This window comes from Eulemur rufifrons, chromosome 19, assembly GCF_041146395.1.
Source record: "Eulemur rufifrons isolate Redbay chromosome 19, OSU_ERuf_1, whole genome shotgun sequence".
Taxonomy (NCBI): Eukaryota; Metazoa; Chordata; class Mammalia; order Primates; family Lemuridae; genus Eulemur; species Eulemur rufifrons.
Genome location: NC_091001.1, coordinates 92,161,558 through 92,182,932, shown reverse-complemented (window position 1 = coordinate 92,182,932; position 21,375 = coordinate 92,161,558). Strand labels below are relative to the sequence as shown.

Below are 21,375 nucleotides of genomic sequence, written 5' to 3'. Positions count from 1 at the left end.
CAGTGGCCAGGGACTTCTGGGCAGCAGACAGAGCTGTCCCTTGGATGAGTGGAAGCAGCGGGCTGAAAGCCTCGTGTCTGGACAGGCCCCTGGCTGTGTTTCTGCAGGACGTGCTGACTGTGCACAGTGGACATTCATCACTAGTGACAGGTGGGGCTGAAGACCCGGTGCCTCCCTCGGGGACAGCCTACTGCAGAACTCACCTCCATCACCTGGGGATTCGTGCCGGCCCACAGCCATGCGGGTGTGGGAGGGAGACAGGAAAAGCCTGGCTTGTTTGATGGAAATGACAAGAGAATTTGCTGTGCTTGGTGCACTTTCTTTGGCCCACATTTAATCTTATTTCCTTCTCTGTGGAGTCAGGCGACCATCATCCGAAGTGCTGTGCAACAGATCCGGGAGGATGCTAACGCCCCGTATCTTGCAGGGGCGTGCAGGTGTGGAGGGTTCTCACTCTGCTGGCAGGTGTGGCTGCGGCACCCTGCTGCCTAGCGATGCTCCATGCCGCCACTGGGACTAGCCTTGCCCTAGTCAGGCTGCCGAAAAGGACTCTGGGGTCAGAGTGTGCGCGCTGGAATCCTGCTTTACTACTGTTAGCTGTGTAACATTACACCTTGATTTAGCACCTCCAATCTGTTTCCTCAGCTGTAAGGCCTTGCCCCTCCCCAGCTGAGCATGGCCAGGGTGTATCTGCACAACAGTGAGGCAGATGCTGGGGGGCAGAAGGGCACCGGGAGAAGAGGGGAGTGAAACAGCCAGGGCCTTTGGAGAACCCAGAGGAGGAATTCCCAGGCAAGCCTTCCGGGTGCAGGTCTGTGTTCCGAAGAAAGTTCTGCTGGGGGCTGGCGCTAGGACTTGGGCGTATCAAAAATCCATGCAGCCCACAGGCCACACAGAGCACGAAGCACCCATTAGAGCAAGAACACAACCCAGGTGAGGCGCTGAGGGTGGACTGAGTCTCGAGGGGAAATGGGGCTGGAGCCCAAGGCAAATGGCCAGGAGGGCAAACCTTAGCGATGCCCGCAGGCTGTTCTGATTTGCATCAGCACCGCCCTGGGCAGATGTGCAGGAGGCGGAGCGGCAGGGGGCTGGGTGGGCGGCACCTGGCAGACCCGAGTTCTAACCCCAGCCTGATGCTGGGGCTGGGCTGTGCACCCGGCCTCCCAGGGCCTCAGCTCCTCCCACAGCTGTGAAAGTTGGAGCCCATGCTCTAGAGCAGCGGTCCCCAGCCTTTTTGGCACCAGGGACCTACCGTTTTCAAGGAAGACAATTTTTCCATGGACCAGGGAGGGAGCGGATGGTTTCAGGATGATTCAAGCACATTATGTTTATTGTGCACCTTATTTCTATTATTATTACATTGCAATATGTAATGCAATAATTACACAACTCACCATAGGTGGGGGACCCCTGCTTTAGAGGCAGTCTAGCACAGCAGAGAAGGCCAAGGGCACTGAGACCTTGCACAAGTTACCTGACACCCTGGGCCTTTCTCCCTGTGAAATGGGGCAACAGCCTCCCTCACAGGAATGTGAGCAGGGGCTGAGTGGACGTGTAGAATGGTGCCCGGTGTTCCCAGCATAGGGCCGGGCTCCCAGTGAGCAGACAGGCCCCCACCGAGTGCTGGCCTGGAGCTGGCTGGCAGACCAGGAAGGCGCCCTCACCTGCGGATGGTCCTGAGCAGGGTGGAGCGGGCCTCGTTGTGGAAGGTGATGATGATGCTGGTGGGTGGGAGGTCCGTGTAATACACCAACAGGGTGCATCTGGGGAAAGAAAGGCAGAAGACAGTGAGACTTTGGGGGGCAAAGCAGACCTGAAGGGCTAGAAACAAGGGTGTTGGCTGGTCACCAGTTTGACAGACATTTGGTATCTGCAGAGCGCTGGGTAAGACCCTAGGGCCTCACTGGGCCTTAAGCAGGGCCAGGGAGCTCAGAGAATGACTGAAGCCCAATATCCCACCACCTTGGGGGAACCTGGGCTTGGAGCCAAATCAAGGTGATGTACAGAAAATGCACATGGCATTTCTTGCACACCTGAGTTAGTGCACAGTGGTCCCTACCAGCCGCATGAACCCAACCCCAAGTCTTGGGCTCTGCTCCCCAGTGGTGTCCTTTCAGCTTTTCCTCTCGAGCCACTGGCCAGCGGCAGATGCCTCACCGTGTCTGGGCCAACAGCTCCAGCCCACCGTGCCGTGCTGCCCCGGCCTCTGCCACACATGCCTGAATCTGGCATGTATAGAGAGGTGGAGCCCCAAACCCTGGTATAAGCAACAAAACCCCATCTTGAAAAAGCATTCACTCCCATGTCTCCAGGATTATTTTGTATGACAATTACATCTGGGGTAATTTCAATTTAATACCTCGCTGCAAGTGAAAATTGTAGCCTGCAGCCCGAAAATTACTATAATAATGAAAATAAACCCGCTGAGTGAGGCTGGTGCCACCGGGGCTATAACTGGGTAAATGCTTCCTCCTGTTTCTTGCTATTTCAGGGGTTGACCAATTATTGGGGGGGGGGCTATTCAAAAAGAAGTAAATAGCAGACTTTTAGGGAGTCAAACGTTTGCTCTTTTCATTTTCCCATTTTTTCTTAGGCCTGGGGCTTTTAACATGGGGTCCGGTGACCCAGGGACGGGCTTCAAGGGTGAGTGAGCCCTCTGAAATTGCTTGCAAACTGTGTGTGCAAATGTGCATGTTTTCCTTGAAAAGACAGTTTTCACGGGATTATAAAAGAAGTCTGTGGTCTAAAATACTTAAGATCCTCAGTCCCAGGCCTGATATCTCTTTGCCTCCCTGGTAACTCTGAACAGCTTAGCGCCAGGTGTTGGTGCAAGGACTCATTCAGAGGACGCCAGGCTGTTCTGCTCAGGACCTGCATGGGCTGGCCTGGGCCCATCCACAAGGAGCCGAGAGTAAGGGAAGGAAGGGGCCAGGCCCAGAGACAGTGGGAAGGGGGAAGCCGTGACCTCCAGGCCTGTCCTCTCCCCACAGAGGCAACTTCTCACTCTGCCCTTTTACCTCTGCCTCCTGAATGCATCACTCCTCTCATGACAGCCCACCCTGCAGATTCTTCACTCCTCCTGGGAGCACTGCAGCAGCCTCCAGCCTCTGTCCTGCCCACCACCGGGTCTGCCAGGCCCTCCTCTGGCTTGAATCCCTCCTGCAGTTCCTGATGTATAAAGTCCAAACTCCCTGTCACAGCCTTCAAGATCTTCCACAATCACAGTCTAATATGCCACCATAACTCTGCCATTGCTCATGCTGTCCCCTCTGCACGAACAATGTCCCTCCTCCTTCCTTTACCTGAGGAGCTCCTATTCATCCTTCATCCCAGAGCAAACGTCCCCACTGCTGGAAAGGCATTCTATACTACCCCAGATAGGGAAGGGCCTGTCCTTTGTGCTCGCATAATTCTGTACATCTCTCTTTCTTAGCACTCCTTGTGATAAGTCTCTCCCACTATGAGCTCATCAAGGGAGGGACCCATGGCCTTGTCCATCTCTACAACCCTAGACCAGGACTCAAGCATACCAGATGCCCATTTATGGAGAAAGGAGGAAAATCAGGAAATCCGTGCCTGGGTCAGCTGAAGATTAGCCTTTTCCAGTTTTCCATGGTGTGGCAGCCAGCCTCCCAGATGGCTTCCAGTGGCTCTCACCTACCAGTTTTTATGCCCTTGTGAGGTCCCCTCCCTCACTGAATCAGGGCAGTTCATGTGCCCAATAGAATATGGTGGAAGTGACACTGTGACTGTTGAAATTAACCATAAAAGCACTGCAGGCTCTGCCTTGGCTGCCTGGAGGGGAGCCAGCTGCCAGGCTGTGAGGACACTCATGTAGCCCTATGAGAGGAACTGTGGCCACCTGCTCACAGCTGGCACCAACTTGCCAGCCACAGGAATGAGCCATCTTGAAGTGGGTCCACCAGTTCCAGTCAAGCCTTCAGATGGCAGCAGCCACAGTGGACTTCCAACTGCAGCTCAGCGAGACTCTAAGCCACAACCGCCTGCCCAGCCAAGATGTTCCAAACTGCTGACCCACAGACACAGTGAAGATAATCAATGAATGGTTCCTGTTGTTTCAAGCCACTAAGTTTAATCAGGAGTGATTTGTTTGCATTAAATAACTATTATAAAATGAGAAGGAAAATGCCTTGAAATGGCCCCCAGTGAGACGCTTGGACTTGCCTGTCTGTGGACACAGACGTGACTCAGGAGCAGTGGGGAGGGGGGAGGGCAGGCAGCCAGTCGAGGTGGAGCTGGGGAGCCCTTGGTTGGTAGGTAGCGGGTCCGTGAGAGCAGGGAGGGGCTTAGGCCGGAGCAGAGGGGGAGGCAGCCAGCACAGTCAGCATCAAGGGGAATAGGTGATGTCAGGGAGGGGGGAAACCATCTGTCCCCCTGAAGGAAGGTGATAAGTCAGACAGGTCTCTCCCTCAGAGACAGGGGACAAAGGAGAGAGCGTGAGCTGAGCGACTCAGAAGGCTGCTTCTGCGAACACTGCCAGGACTGGGTGTGTCCAGTGGCCAAGACCCCAGCTTCTCCTGGCTGCGGTGGCCCTTGCCATGGGGGAAGCATGCTCTGAAACCCCCTCAAGGGGTCAGGCCCTGGGCACTGCCTTGAAGATGGCTTCCCCTTCCACGTGCTGGGAGGCAGGGGGACCCCAAGCCCCAGCTTTTGTGATGTAAGTTACTCAGGGGCAAGTTGGGGAGGGAGGGTGGTACTGCGAGTTGCTATTGCTTAGAGAGCTTTTGGGGACAGGAGCTACTTTCCCTGCACTGAAGGCACCAGCTAGGACAGCAGCTGTGCTGGTGCACGACACAGAAGTGTGCACACACAGCAGAGGTGCAACTCTGCTTGGGGTGGAGGAGGAGGTGCGGGGTCTCACAGGTGAGGTAGGGAGGGACAGACAGACAGACAGGGCACAGAATCCCAGTCACAGGCACAGATCTGGACCTTCAGGCTAAGTGAGAGAGTTCACAGAATCCTGGGGTCAGGACACGAAGGACCAGCTGTGGGACCTTGGGCAAATCGCCCCTCTCCAGGCTGCTGTCTGCTCATCTGTAAAGCGGGGTGGCCCGCATTCAATGGAATGTCACAAATAACCATTTTGCAGCTGAGGCTCAACTGTGTCAGTGGGCATCCAACTTTACTTTTCTAAGCTTCGGTTTCTTCAACTGGAAAGTGGAGATAATTCTTAACTGGAAGATTTTTTTTCCCCTAGACTATGACTACGTTAGGTAATAATAGACGTTTGACAAATAGTAACTACTATTATTTGTAACATCAGTGCAAATCTGCAGACAGCCCAGCCTGCTGGGTGGATCCAGAGCTTGCGTGGGCTGGAAAGATGTCTTTGGCGAGTGGTTCTACCCTGTCCCCACAGCAGGTAAGGCGCACAGGAGGCAAGAGAGGGAGGAGAGATCAGAGAATGCGGCATCAATGTTAGTGAGCAGAACCTGGGCTCCAACACCTGCATTTCAGTCTGGATGTGCCAAGAACTGGCCGTGCACCCTTGGGCCCGTCATTTACCTTCCCTGAGTCTCAATATTGTCATCTGTAAAGTGGGGCTAAGTACGAACTCTTGCTGCGAAGATTGCTGATGATGTGTGCAGAGCACTGGGTGTTCAGTCGGTGCTGAGTAAATGGTTGCTACAGTCGCTGTCATCACAACTACGGAGCCGCTGAGCCAGCCCTGTGCTGTGTCCAGTGCGTACTGACTGGAATCGCAAGCTTGTGGTTTAGAAAAGGAAGGGATGGTGGGGATGACCCAGCTCAGCCTTCTGAGCTGACCTGGCCGTGGTGACAGGGCAGGTGTCAGCTGGAGCCTGGGCGGTTGTACTCCTGGCCTCTGCACCCTCCAGCCTCCTGTGCCTGCAGGGGAAGGGACAAGAATCCCGAGAGCACCCCCAGCACGCACAGGCTGGGGAGGGCAGGCGGCAGGTACTGTCTCACACCTCACAGGCTCGAAGGGCATCACAGGACATTCCTCTCGCCCCTGCTCACGGCTGGGGGTGCCCAGACTCACCCCTTGCCTCATCTGACCATCAGAACAGACTTCAAGAGCACCCACTAGAGATGAGGTAAACTGAGGCTCAGACTCTCGCTCAGGGTCACACACCTGGTGAGTGACTGCAATGATGGAGCCCAGGTCCCCTGACTCCTCACCTGGTGCTTGTCCCCAGCGCCCACTGTGAACTCCCCCGGGTTCAAGGCACAGGGGCCAGCACTGGTGCTGGCCCGTCCCACCTGCCACTGAGCCCTGCGCACGAGTCCCCGCGTGCAAGCGGCCAAGAGGCGGAGAGAACCCTGAGAGCTGGACAGCGCGCGGAGAGCCGGCTCAGACAGTGGGCTCTCTGTGGGAGGATCTAAAAGATTAATCAAACAGCGAGCTCTATTAGGGCCACGAGGGAATGGAAACACCTGCCAACACCGAGCTCCGGCGCCGGCAGACGGACGAGAAAGCATGTTGATTTATTAAAGATTCAAGGTTTTACTGGAAAGAAGAGCCAGCGAGCAGGAAAGATTGGTGTGGGGGGTGGGGGACACCATACAAGTCTTGGGGAGCCGGGAGGGAGGGCAGGTTCCCCGCCGGGCGTGGAAACAGACTCCCCGGGTCTGCAGACCTGCCGGCCAGGGCCACTCGTGAGCAAGGCACGCTCCTCTGAGCTGATCTGCAATGTGATGTTTCTTTCTCTTTTCTTCTTTTAAAGAATGACTCGAGGAAGGCTCTATTTCCCCCAGTTAAGACAGGGCGCCGAGTGCCTCCTGGACCACCAACCCCTCGAGTATTTGGTGCCACGGACTGGCCAAAGGTGCGGCCAGGGAGGTGACCCGAGACGACAACTGAGGGCCTGGGGAGGAGCGGCCCCCTTCCCTGTCCACAGTCAGTCACTGCCTCCTGCCCACCCCCACCCGGCCCCAGAACATGTGACAACGTGGGCACCTCGGAAACACGCCAGCGAGGATGGCTGTCAGTCACCGCAGCGCTGTCACGTGCGCACACGCCTTTTATCTTGTCCCACGAGCTCGTGCAGTCCTGGCAGCAGCCTGTGAAGGGGACTGTGATGATTATCCCCGTCAGCCCCGTGTCATCGACGAGGCTTCAGGGCCACTGGTGGTTCTGTGCTGGCCTGCTGGGGCTGGGACCAGGTCCTCAGACTCCCGGACACGCGTTCCTCCTCCTGCAGCACGCTGTCTTCATGGCAGACACGACTGGGTCACAGACCAGGAGCACTCGGGATCTCATTCTCGAGCAGAAAACCAGGAGGGATGATGGAGTGGCAGACCCGCCAACTCTGGAGCAGAGGTGAGGGGGTGGGTGCTATTCGTGACGTGTGGACGTTAAGGGAAGCCACTCTGGGCCTTAAAGGGGGCTCTGGCATCCCAGAGGGAAGACTGAGGACAGTGAGAGAACAGGGAAAGGTCACACAGTACACGGAATGATGTAATGGAAGTCACACAGGCCTGGGTGGGACACACTCGGGTGGAACCTCAGTTCCCTGGTTACAGTGATGGCGCCATCCACCCGTGGGACGGTGTCAAACCACCGCTGTTGAGCCCTGACTGGCAGGCCCTGCACAGAGCACCTCCCATAGTGAGTGTTCTCAGCAACCCTATGCGGGGGCTGCTGTTTTGCAGGTTCCCTAACGAAGGGACAGGCGCCTAAGGAACGCACTCCAGCTAGCGAAGGGGGTTTGAACCCAGGCCTGCCGCACTCCGGCGTCCTTGTCACAGGCTGTAATGTCCTCTGTGCCAGGACAGTTCCAGTTGTCACTCAGGTCTATTCCATGACCTTGTATGCTGTGTGTACCCAAGTGCCCACACTCGGGTAGCACTTGGGTACCCAAGCGTTTTCTGCCGAGCTCTAGAAACCAGCAGTTGCAGTGACCTGCCCAGGAGGGAGGGACAAGGTGCTGCGGGGAACTGCTGGCGGAGCAGCCAGGAGCATCCCAACAGCGGCTCCCACTGGAGCTCAAGAGGGTGGGTGAAGATGTGACCTCTCTAGGACCCTGGGTGGGACAGTTCATGAACATCTATTGCTAAACAGAAAGCCCTGCTGACCGAAACAAAAATTAAGGTTTCCTTCCAATTCCTGTACTTCCAGCGCACACTGCAGAGGTCAGACCCAGGCAGAGAAAGTGAATGGGTTGTTTTCTCCGTCTGTTCCATCTCCCTGAACACCAGGGCTAGAAAGGCAAAGGGAAACACAGGCGTAAGACATAAAGTGGGAGTGGGACTGGGAGAGAGCTCTCTGTCCCCAAGAGAATGACAATCTCTGGATCCTGGGTGCAGGTGGGGTACGTCTGTCTCTGTCACTCACTCCGTCATCGGTGCCAGCCCAGAACAGGCCTCACGGACAGCACCTTCATCAACCCCTCCTGTCCTCACCACCAGCCCCAACTCAAAGCTGATGTGTGTGAGGAAGAAAGAATGAGAGGAGAAAAGCTCTTGGCTAGAGACCTTTCCAGAATGTCGGTTCTCCCAGGACAGAGGGCAGTGAACTTGCTCCTGGCTTTTAGAATCACAGATTTAGTTGTTAGAACTGCGCACATCTAAATACATCCCCAGTTGAGGTCTATGGAAGGAAGCCTGCTCTCAGCTATGAGGAAAAGGGAGACGAACAAAAAAGTGTAACATGCCCGATCTGTGGCTGGTCCCTGGGTTCAAACTCTACCCTTTAGAAGAGAAAAAGGCAAACAGTATAAAAAGTATGACAACTGTGAAATCAGAAATTCCTTTTAATCTCATTTCATGGGCAACACTGATACACTGTAAGGCATGAAATTTTTATTTCATGTCAATTTCACTGGGGTTTCACATGTAGATTAATTCGTTCATCCACATAAACATACCCTGCTTTTAATTCTTGCCTCATCAGCCATTCTCACTTTGTGTTATGGAAATCTGCGTCTCAGAGAAGGGTCAGAGAATACCCTTAAAATAACAGTCGGATCTGCTATTCCATTACACTGCCACATTTGAATTGCTGGACAGGTTATTAAGTACAGTGTGCCAGGAAGGGAATAAGTGGGCCAGGGCAAAGAGGTGAGCCGCTCAGGAACCCGGCTGGCCACCGTGGCTGGCAGCTTTCAGAGATGCCCCCATCCCGCCTCCTTGTGTAGCCCCTTCTCCTGAGTGTGGGCTGAACCTGGTGGCTTGCTTTAAGGAACAGAATACAGCTAAACGACAGGTTGTCACTTTGTGATTAGGTTACAAGACTGGGACTCCCATCTGTCTGGCTTCTGGGCTTCCGTGAAGCAAGCTGCCGTGCAAGAGAGCCCCACAGGTCAAGGACTGAGCATGTCCCTGGCTAACAGCCCACGAGGAACTGAATCCCACCAGCAACCACGTGAGCAAGTGGGAGAGGATCCACCCCCAGCCAAGCCCTGAGATGACTGCAGCCCTGGGTGACCCTTTGATTGCTGCCTGTGAGGGACCCAAGACACTCCAGGATTCCTCACCCACAGAAAGGTGAGATGAAAAATGTTGTTTTAAGCCACTAAGTTTTGCGTAACTTGTTACACACCAACAGACAACAAATACAGGCACCCTTTGCTACCTAGAAAACAAGTCTACCAGAGTTTCTCACCCCTTGGGTGAAAGGCAGATTCCCTTGGGTACCTGGTAGAAGGGCTCTGCAATTGCACCATGATTCCCCCACCCCCACAGTGCTCCCAGAGTCACCACAGGACCTTGTGTCATGCTCTGCTGCCTCCATTCCACAACATGGTGCCAGGCATGGGGTGCCTTGGGGCTCCTCCATCCAGAGGAAGGCTCTTCAGCAGTGTCTTTTGGGCTCCCATGTGCTATAGATTCGACTCCTTTAGAGGTTCTTAATATGAACCACAATACATAGAAAACTATTTGAGTGACTATTTTCTCACTTCTCCCAGGGATGGTTCGCAACCAGTACCCTTCCACATGCATAGGAGAGCAGTTAATTCATTTCATAAAAGGGATGCCCTAGGGCTTGAGGGCTTAATTCTCTTTAGAAGCCCAGTTACAACAGGCTGCCCTGGACATTAGCACAGACATCCCTCCACTCCGTGAGCACAGGCCATTCAGCAGGGGACGTGGTCTCAGGGTGGGTCTATCTAGGCCAATATATGCATTTCCTTGTACCAACCCCCCACCCCCCCATAAACACACACACACACACACACACACACACACACACACACTCTTGGCTGAAACTCTGTCTGGCAAGCTCCGAGTCTGCAGTTCACTTCTTGCTGCTTAGAGGACCCTCCTGGTTTTCTTAGCCATCTACTTCCAGCAGCGTGGAATTTCTAAGAAAATCTGCACCTTGATAAGTCTAGGGCACTTCCACTGTCTGATGAACTGCAGGCTGTAGATCAGAATGATGACCTCAGAAATTCACTCTGCAAGCCCATCCTCCTGGCAATGTAAGAATGCCCTACAGAATCTTTCCAGACAAGCTGGGAAGCTAACCAGGGAAGGGGGCCCTACAAGGTAGGAGGCTATACTGTATGGACTCACCTGAAAGCTCAGGCTCTGGCTCTATTTTTGAGCCACTAGCAGCTGGAAGACCTTTCTCTGGCTGCAAGCAAACTCTAAGGTTGCTGCAATACCAAACCAGAAGGGGCCATGAAGACCAACTAGTGTCCTGCACAGTGAGTTGCTGGACACTATTTCCAGGAGATGTCTTCACACACTTGGTGAATAAAGTGTACAAGGGTCAAATAAGTTTGACAGTTGAGAAGTACTGGATAAATACTGGGTTACCTTTTTGGCCATTCACCAATGCACATTAACATGTTAAAAGTTCTTAAGAGTTCTACCAGCCTACAGTTTATTAAACTCCAACCTCAAAATCTGTCCCCTCCCTACCCTTGCACTTTTTAATTTTTGCTAGCACATAATCCTTCACAAATCATGGGAACTCAAAAATTTACTGGGTGTATATTTAGTAAAGTATACCATGTAATGTCCACCAAAAAGAATTGTGGGACACCAGTTTAGAAAGCATTGGCTCCAGCTCCTTCCTTCTTTACAGATGAGGAAACTGAGGCCCAGAACAGTGAATTGACCTGGCCAAGGTCACTCTCTAGTGGCAGAGCTGACATCTCCTGGTTCTTAGCTCTTGAACTTGCTCAGTTTCCTTAAGGCACTCAGGCCTGGGACCCATCAGACAGTACAGAGGCGCCTTGGCCCCTGTCGACAGAGGGTTACTGGTCACCTCTGCCTTCAAGTGTCCTTCTGCCACCCTCTCCCCCTAGATACTCCCATCAGACCCCCTATTACTTCTCTATGTGGTTAAATCTAATGGAAATGTTTCAGTCTTCTCTTGTCATTGAGGGTCACACATTTTATTAAGTGCTTGATTCTCTGCCCCTGGCTTTGGTGAGATGACCCCAGCATGTCTGTCCTCTTCTTAGGCTGCTTCCTCTTGGTTTTCCTTTTCTTTCCCTCATCTGAAATTCTGGTGTTCCCCCAAAATTCTCTCCTAGGCCTTCCTCTTCTCAATCTTTCTGCTCTTTGGATCATCCCACTTGCCTTCAAGGCTTCTATTTCCCATCTGGTTGCTAATGACCCAAATCCTAACCCTAATCCTATTGAGCATCTTCTCGGGGACATCCCCATGAGATGACCTATTCATCCACCCTCTGCTTCCCATGTCTCAGCCAAGCCTGCTGGCCCTTCTGAGTTCCCCAGCTCACCACCTACCATGTGCCCAAACCCAAGAGATACTCTCTAATCCTGCCTCTCTCTGCTCCACTCTCAATCTAATTAAACCTGGCCTTGCCCATTTGTCTTCCTTATCTCTCCGTCTGGTTGTTTCTCTGCGTTGCCATCATGTCTTTTCTGGATAGCTGCAGCAGCTTCCGAGCTGGCTTTGTCCTTTTCCACTCTACCCTGCATGCTGCAGCTAGAATGACCTTTCCAAAATTGCATCTTTAGCATCTTCCAGTGCTGCCCAACTGCTCACAAAGTGGAGACTCCTAATCATGGCTTACCATCCTTAGCGACATGGCACCACTTCCACTCCTGTCTTTGGCGCCCTCAAAGTCCCAGCCACGTTCTGTTCCATCTGCTCTTTGTTCCCTCCGGACCCTTGCAGGCACTGTCTCTCTCCCATGTGTCTGAAGTTCATTCTCCACTCTTCCAAGACCTGGCTATTTTTCTCCTCTTCTAATCTTGGCTTGGAAGTTACTTCCCCTGGGGAGCATTTCTCAGTCTCCTGAGGCTTTTCCAACGTGCCTGTCTAGGACCCTGTGCTCACCCCATCGCTGTAATTTATTACCAAGTGCTGTGAAATTACTTTTCTGTCTCCTCTACTGACTGTGGCTGCCATGAAGACAAGGACTTATTTGCAGTTGAAACCTCAGTACCTAGCATGGCAATGAAACCTACCAGGCATTCGACAAGTGTGTGAAGAATGGGTGGAGAGGCGAGTGAAGGCAAGAGGCAGGCCAGGCTTCCACAGGGTCAAAGCGAGATGGGAAAATGCCCTTTGCCAAGCTATGGGTCTCCCTGGCACAGTGAGCTACGCAGCAGTAAGCTGAGGGAGGGCAAGGTCAGTAATGCAGCAAAGAGAGACCAAGCAAGTCTCCCAAACCGAAGTGGAGTCTGGAAGCTGAAGTATGGAGCCGTGGTGGGGAGAATGAGGAGGCATGGGCTAAGGGTGTCCCGGGAGAACATCTGAGATGGTGCCTGGTGTCTGTGTGCAGCTCTTAAGCTTTGTCTATTACACTGGAAATGCTCAGCTGTGTTTCAAAGGCTGGGATGTTCTTCCTGTTTACCAAAGTCGCAGGAACGATGAACAATGCTTCCTGGAGTGAGGGGGGAGACTGGAATCCTATGACAGACTACGGCCCAGACACACTCTTCTCTTAGCCAGGCACTACCCAGTAGGGCAGCAACTAGCCACATGCAGTTACTGAGCATTTGAAATGTGTCTAGTCTGAATGGAGATAAGCTGTAAGTGTAAAATACACATAAGATTTCAAAGACTTAATATAAAAAAGAATGTAAAATATTTTACTTGTATATGTTTACATTGATCACATGCCAAAATGATAATATTTGGAAAAATTGAGTCAATAAAATGTATTGCTAAAATTAATTTCATGTATTCTACTTTAATGTGACTACTAGAAAATTTTAAATTACATATGTGGCTCACATCTATTTCTATTGGACATCATCTATTGGACATCATTCTATTGGACCTAAGTGGTCACCGAACTTTACTTTGTATATAATCCAATTTAAAATTTCAACATTAGTGTCCAGGTATTAGGTTCTTCTGTGTGAGTAAAGTAAAATAAAAACATTATAGAGACCGTTATTAGATTTGCAATATTTCATTCTGCAGGAAAGAATATATCTTAAAAATCCCATCATCTACCATCACCATCAGTTTGTAAAAGAAAGGGTATTTAAACACTAGGGAAGACCACGATCTCAGAATAATTCAGAGCCTTCAAATTGTAAAATTTGGCTTTAAGAAAATCTCCCTCATTGCCTCTCCTCTCCCCAAGGCCATGGCTCAGACCTGCACTAATTTACCAATGGCAACCGAAGGTACTGTTCAGGGTTTGTTCTGCTAAATTATGACGAGCCTTTGTCTGACCATCCTCAGCAGAGAACATAAACGCTATACGCACAAGACAGGACATCTCCCACTCTTCATTCTGGAACCAGCAGAGTTAACTAGGCTCCCGGTGCTACAGGTTTTTCCTCTGCTTGGGCACTTCTGCTGCCTGCGCTGACTGCTGCGGTCTGGGCTCAGAAGCCCCACCTGACTTAGGGAGTGTAGACTCCTCCGGCTACATTTAGAGACCTTCTAGAAATGACCATTGCTCCACTGTGTACCAGGGTCCTTTTCTCTTTCCAGACAACTAATTTTGGTCTCTTATGTCAAGCAGCCCCTCTGAAGTGAGTGGAACACTAAGGATTGGTTTCCACCCGTGGGGGAAGTGGCAGGTCCTTCTCTCCAGGAAGATCAGCAGAGAGGCTGCAAAGAGGTTTCTCTTGGGATGCTGCCGGCACCTGTGTCAGCTGGTACCAAGCACCACCCAGATGGTAGCTGTGTGTGCCTGTGCATGTGTGTTGTGTATGTGTGTGTGCGTGCACGCGCAAAAAAAAAAAAAAAAAAAAAAGTGTTCTCAAAAGGCAAATGCAGAGCCAAGCTGGGACCAGAAAGTGTGGAGGTGGGCCATGACTTATTTTTGAAATGTTTCCTGAAAAAGGTTTCTCAGTGTCTGGGAGCAGAGCTCCTTCATGTCTCATTTTAGCCCTGCTTGAATCAGATTCCATGTCAGTAATAATAGATGGCACTTACCGAATCCTCACTGTGTCTTCCCAGAGCTTTACGTCTGCACAGTAACTCTCTGGGGTAGGTTCCCCCAGTCCTCCTCTCTCATTGTGGAGGACAAGGCGGGTCCCAGCAGCGAGCTGCAGAGCCTGGATGTAAACCCAGACGGTCTGGCTCCCCAGGCCGTGCTCCCACAATCTGCACTAGAACGCCCTCAGCCAACCGTCTGGACTCACTGCCTCACAAAACTTCATTCCATGCTGGCCTTTCTCTGTGTCTTCCATCTTGAAGGCTGCATGCTGGAAGCTTCTACAAACATGGAAAATCATGGGTCTGGGCTGTCCCTCACCTGCTTAAGATACCCCCTTGACATCCCCTGAGCTATTTCATGATATTTCTCCGACTTTCCAGCTAAAGGATCAGAGAAGAGTCATTTTCTCCTTTTCCCTAAAGTGCGGAAGTTTCCTCAAAGTGAAGCAGCTAAGACCTACAGACTCCAGACCAGCGACTCTAGGGCTGTGCCCATCCCAGCCCAGAGCTTAGGAACAGTATGTTTGAGGCTAAGTGTCCAACACCTCTTCTCCAGGGGACTCACAACCGTGTGCCACTCCGGAAGGTCAGGGGTGGGTGTAGGTAAGAAGCAAAGGCTGCCCACACCTTCCTGCTGTCAGTCCATCCTCAGGTCAATCCTGCACCCGAATCTGCCTCCATCACCTCCTGTCACTCTCACTGTTACCCCTCAAGCCTGACCCATGCCCGTCTGCCATCCTGCAACAGCTTCCTGGCTATTCTGCCTGCAGACACTGCCTTCTTGCCTGTTCCTCCCACCCTTTCCATGGCGATCTGCCCAACACACTGCTTTACCTGTGTGACCCTTTCCCCCAAAGTCAGAAGCTACCTGGAGTTATGCCATAACCGGCATCCCAAAGCCTCCCCGCCATCTAAGCCTCCAGTCTCGCTGCCCCATTCCCTTGCAGGGGCCTCTGGCCCTGCTCAACCAGCCCATTGCCTCCCTGGGCCGTGCCCTGACCTCCACACACCTTCTCGGTCCTGCCACCTTCCTTCTCCGGCTGCCTAGACTGTAACTGCTGTGCAGGGTTCAGCTGAAGTCTCTTCCTCCACCGCTGCCCGGTGGGCTGCCTGTGTCACTATTCCCCTTCCCACACAGCCACACTATCGTCCCAGGTAGACCACTGCCTTCTTGAGGGCGGAGGCCGCATTTCTGCTTCTTTATTGTCCTATGGATGAGTTGCTCAACCTGCTGGAGTCAGTTTCTTCACCCAGGGTCACAGTAAAGCTGTGAGGCTGAACTGAGAGAGCATATATAAGGTGCCTACCACGCGTCAGGGGAATGGTGTGATCAATAAGTGTTTGCCGATTACGGCACTGGATTTATGTGTGAACACGGAGAATTCTCTGTTGAGTGAAGATGGTTTTAAATTTCCCATGGTTTGGTTTCCTCCCTCTGTTCTGAGGATTCAGTCCCACACCTATACCTTAGCTTGCAAACCCCGACACTTTCAGCAGCTGGAGAATGAATCCAGCGAGGTCTCTCTGGGCCCCTATTCACCTGGCTGATTCCGACGAACAGGCTGCGTGCCAGGCCCCCAGCCAGGCTCGGGAGGTGCAAAGGTAAGTCAGCACCCTGGCCCCCTGTTGCTCAATGTCTGCAACCAGGACTGACGGGTGCTGCTCAGAGGTGAGCATGGTTGTAGGAGGAGCTGCCAAACTCAGCCCTGGGGGGGCAGGATGTCTTCCAGGAAAAGGGACCCTCCACCCAGATTCCTGAAGGGTGAAAGAGCATCCTGAGCAGAGACAGCAATGATGAGGAGGAGGTACGACCCCTCACGGCACAGTTCGGCACAAGCCACGACCTGGCCGGGGACCCTGCCCTCAGGGTGTGGGTGAGAGATGGGGCGGGGTTTCAGAGGAGGAGCCCTGCAAGTGCATCCAAAAAGCTCTCTGAAGCGGATGTATGAGCAGAGCCAGAGGCAACTAGTGGGGTACCTGAGGGTGCCCAGGTGAGAGGCAGGTGGCCGTGGAGTGGGGTAGCAAGCCCAGGGACCGAGGGGTATCTCAGAGGCAGACTCCACAAGATGCAGGTGGGAGAGGAAGAGGACTCCGGGGGTGTGGGCTCGGGTGCCACGGTGAACGTAGGGCCCTGGCCTCAGGTGGAGGAGGTGCTTGCTGTCTCAAGAGGTGGTACAGGCAGGCTCAGTGGTTCAGGTTTGGGGCAAGGAGTAAATGATGTGTCTATAGGATGAATTGAGGGGGAGAGCCAGGGCGGAGTGGGGCGTGAGAGAACAGAGGCCAGGATGCCTGCCCCGGCCAGCGTCAGGGCTGCCGTGAGGGTCAGACAGGTCAGGGAGATGGGAGCCGTCTGGATACGATGAAACTTCCGTCAATACAAGGGGCTCTTCTTGCTGCCTAGGGACACCAAGGACAACCGCAGAGGGCATTTACTGATGCTGCCTGGTTAGCCCAAATGGGCCCTCGCTGGCTCAGTGGCCCACGGGTCCCCAGCAGAGCCCACCACACCCCACACTCCTCGGGGAGTTTGCAGCCACCGAGGGCCTCACGTGGCTCTCCCGGCTCCATCCCACCACCTGCCACCCTGGGCTCCACAGGCCTCCCCCCAACAGCTCCTCTCCTGTTCTTCCCATCTCTTGTCACATGGGCTTTGGATTCCCTGGCCCCTGGCCCCGCATGACACCCTCTGCTGGCCTTGGCTTCTATCCCCAGTATCTTTCAAGTGCAGATTTCAGCAGACCTGGCATCGCAATTGCCTCATCGTTTATTTTGCTCTCCAGTTTTTAAAGTAAGTTTGACATTCAGGCAAGTGGAACATTCAGCGCCGGGAGCCAAGGCTGAGGCCGGGAGCTCTCCAAGGACTTTGCCGCCCGCCCTCTGCCACCTCACTCTCAGCTCAGCGGTGACGCCTGTGAGCCACAGCATCCCACTCAGGGGTGGGGCAGGGTCCTGCACCAGGACCTCTCCAAACTCAGCCCTGTCACCGCTTTCTCCCCGCTGCACCTGTCACCTCTCTGCCCTGCCTCCCAGACCCGCTTTGGCCTGCAGCTGAGAGCAGCGGGAACATCACCAAGCCTGATGCCAATGCCACTGCCAACGCTAATGTGCTAATGTGACTCCTCATGGCCACGGCTGACGAAGGGTCACTGAGTGTGCTGTAGTCACACCAGAGGACACGCTCGGCATTTGACATGAGTTCCTTCACCTTGCCCTGAGGACATTACTATTCCCATTATATAGATGAAGAAACTGAGTCTCAGGGGGTTTGAGTAACTCACCCAAAGACAGGCTAGTGAGTGGCAGAGACGTTTTACCACAAAGCTCACAGGACTAGGAGACCTGGCCCTGCCACCTGGTCACCCAGTTACCTCTCCTGGATCTCAGCTTCCTTCTCTGTGAAGCAGCAATGACCCTTCACCCACAGGGCTACTGAGGACGGCCTGGGAACGAGACGGAAGGCACTCCGTAAAGCCCGACGCAAATACGAGGCATGACCAGTCTCACTCTATGGGCTCCCTGCACGGCCCATCCTTCCCTGTAGGAACTGCCCCATCCCAGCCCCAGCACCAAGCCTCCTCGGATTTCCTCAGGCAACCCTGCCGGCCTGTTTCTTCCCGCAGCAGAGGGGCATTGGGCATATCACAGGAGCCAGTGGTTCTTGGAAGTGCTGGGGGTTATAAACAGGAGAAGCCTGTACATTCCAGCTCTTTTTTCTAGACTGAAAAATGTGGGCAGGTCACCCCTGTTTGCAGCCCAGCTGCCATCCACGTGAAGTGCCAACTCCAGGAGCAAATGGCTCTGTCGCTGCTGTGTTTAACAGACCCGGGGGTTTCAGGTGAGTGAAAAGACAGTCAAAGCAGCCTACAGGAGCATCTCAGGCTGGGAGGGGTCCGGTGACCTACACCGTGGGGACGCAGAGGGGGTGGGGAGGCCCCCGTGGGAGGAATGGACAAGGTGGCAATGAAAAAGGACAGCTCCGATGCTCCGGGGGCCCTGGAGTCCTGTCAGGCAGGCAAGTGTGTGAGGGGAGGGGTAAGCGGGGGCCTGGGGGAGGGCGCTGCTGCCGAGCCCGAGCAGGAGGGCGTTGTGTTTCTGGAAATAGCCTCCAAGCCGATTCAGTCCCCAGCCGGTTCCCACACGTCTTCCCGGCAGAAGCATTTTCAAACCGGCAGACAGAGCTGGAAGTGACCTTAATAAGCGTCTCTGACTTACTTCTCTCGTCTTGCATGGGAGGAAACAGACACCCAGGGAGCAGAAGCATCGTTGGGCAGCAACTCAGAAAGGACCTGTGGCCTCTCATGCTCAGCCCGTGTATTTTTTTTCCCTTATCCTATTATGCTGCCTCAAAATGTCGCAAAAAATGCCAAAAAAAATAACCAGAAGAGAGGCAGGTTACTGAGGGGGACTAAGAGGCAGGCTCTGTGCTTGGTTCTCAGGCAAAAGGCGTGGATGGACGCAGACAGGAGGGGCAACACACTTGATTAGGCATTCACGTGGCCACGGAACTTATGGAAGGGTGCGCAGCTTCCCTGACCTGCAGGGAGCGGTAAATTAAAAACACAATAAGATGTCACTACTCAGCCTCCGGAAAGGCTAAACTGAAAAAGACAGACAGGAGCAGGTGACAGGCAGCGAAGATGTGGACAACTGGAACTTCCCAGAAGTGTGGCGGTTCCACAGCCGCTCCCAGGGAAAACCCTTCAGACACACATACGCGTCTTCACCGAAGACGCGAGTGAGACTCATCAGAGGAGCTCTAGTCCTAAGAACCCCAAACTGGAAAAGCCCGAGTGAGCATTGGTAGTATGCTAATTGGAATGTATTCATACAAGGGACTACTATACAGCAATGAGAACAAACAAACTGTGCCTTGCACATGTGGCTGGATTTCACACACGTACTTTTGAGGGAAGCCAGACACACAAGAGTGCATACTGTATAATTCCATTTACATGAAGTTCAAAAACGAGCAAGGTTCATCTATGGCACCTGAAGACAGGATAGCTATGGGGGATTCCGACTGGACAGGGGCACAGGGTGGCTTCTGGCAAACTAACAGTGTTCTTTTTCTTGCTGTACCTGCTAGATGTAGAAACACAGCATACTCTCTGTAAAATTTCTTCAAGCTGTACCTGTAGGAGGTATGTACTTTTCTGTATACATGGTATATTTCAATATAAGGTTTACTTAAGAAAAGATGAAGAGAGATTCTGGTCTTGGGGCAGATTTCAGTCTTGCAGGAAGATTTCAAAGGCCACTGAACTGGAAGAATTCAATACAGCCCATGAAATAGGCAGGAGCTGCAGCCAAATGCAGCAATGCCGTCTTCTCCACCCATCCTTGTGTTCACCGCAGCACTAAAGATCCCCAAAATGCAGAGTGCAAATCTGGGGCATCCCCCTCACCCTTCCTGCAAGATAACTCAGAAGAGAAAGCACTGATACCACGTTGCCCTTGGTGTTAGGGTAGGGCTTAGGGTCAGGGCTCATTTTCCAGGCACGCCTCCTCCAGGAAGAGAGCCTTAGGTGGGGATGGACTAGTGGCCTGGGGAGGGCAGCGAGGTAGCTCCCATCTGTCCACCTGGGGGAGTTACTTACTGGGGGAATCTAACTTCCATGAGGGCAAACTTCTGGTCTGCTTTTTTACCGACATACCCCTAATAACCTTGGACTCAATAATTTGTAGAATGAGTCCTTCGTGGCAAGTATTTAATCCAAGTCAGTTTTCCACCCTGGGCACTGAACATACTTCTACCTATCTTTCTGCATCTCTTTCCACTGCCTCGTCCCCCAGGCAATGTGACATAAAGGAGGCAAAGTCAGGGAGAGAGAGGGAAATCCGTCCCCGGAACAAAGGCCACTGAGTACCTTTCAAAGCCACACAAGGTTCTGCTTGGGTTACCTGCCCATTAGCATTTGGCCCAGATGAGAGAACACCAGATGACACTATTTATTGCATTAGATGATTGAAATACATTACTGTAGTGCCTCCAGGCAAAGCTAAAATATAATTATCAAACCATCTTAATTGGGAAACCCAGAATCCTCACGCATCACCTCTTCTTGCCCCAAAGCACAACTCAAGCACATGCACACACTCACTCACCCAGTGAACTTGGGCATCATAAGGGCTGTATGTTTTTGACAGAATAAGATAAAGTATGTGGACCCAGAATCTGAAAATTTGATTTTGAGTTTCAGCCAAGCATTGACTAGCTGTGTGACCTTGGACAAGTCCCCTAACCTCTCTGAGCCTGGTTCTCCTAACCGAGGTATGTGGTGAATCTGCTAGTCTTGCTGTTCTGCTCAAGTCTCTGCAGCCCCGTACTGGTGCTCAGTCAGAAACCCGGCAGTGAGTCTGGGCTCCTATTAGACCTGGAGACTGGGGACTAATTCCTAACACCGCACTTGGCACATGCTCAAGTTAGTGTGTTGAGTGAATGAATGAGCAAGTGAATGCATGAGTACAATGCAAGGTCAAAGTTGGCACAAATTCCCCAGGAAACAAGGTATGAGAAAACCAGGTAGTGAAGGCAGTTTGTCTGGATGAATTCTCATCAGCAGGTGCTGCTCTCTGGTCATCTTTTGAAGGCTGAGGAGGTGCCCTATGGGAAATCTCCCTGGAACTCACAGAACAGCAGGAGAGGCCTGCAGGCTCAGCATTCAGGGAAGCAGGGGACCCAGAATGGACAGGAATCCTGACCCAGAGGTACCTGCTGTCCTGGCTCCTGTGGCCTTTCTTCCCCTCTCACCCCAGCAAGAACCCATCCTAAGGCCCTGTAGGTGGTACCATGGACAGCTGCCCAGGGCCAGAGGAGGGACACAGTTCTACCGCCGAGCCACTTCCAGGATGTTCTGCACCCCCTCTGGCTGTTCCCTTACTCCCCCAGAGCTCCCCGAAACTCTGAGATGCTCCAGAGTGAAGTGCACTCACGCTGTCAGTAGGCTCACATCCTGTACTGAAAAATGGTGTGCAGGAGGAACCAGAATGTCACAGATGGGGAAAGCTTGTTTGCAAAAGCTAAGTGTCTGTGATGGGTCTCCCTCTCCACTCCCCTGGCCTTGATG

At 52.8% G+C, this 21,375-nt stretch overlaps 1 protein-coding gene across 3 annotated transcripts in view; it reads right to left on the bottom strand.

Annotated features, from left to right (window-relative positions):
* GALNT14 (polypeptide N-acetylgalactosaminyltransferase 14) overlaps positions 1 to 21,375 on the bottom strand; it is a 204,820-nt gene that overhangs the window by 51,371 nt on the left and 132,074 nt on the right. For all 3 annotated transcript variants that reach the window (XM_069494464.1, XM_069494463.1, XM_069494465.1), the window contains one exon: positions 1,665 to 1,763. In XM_069494464.1, the coding sequence (XP_069350565.1) occupies positions 1,665 to 1,763 (99 nt within the window). The remainder of the gene's footprint in view (positions 1 to 1,664; positions 1,764 to 21,375) is intronic.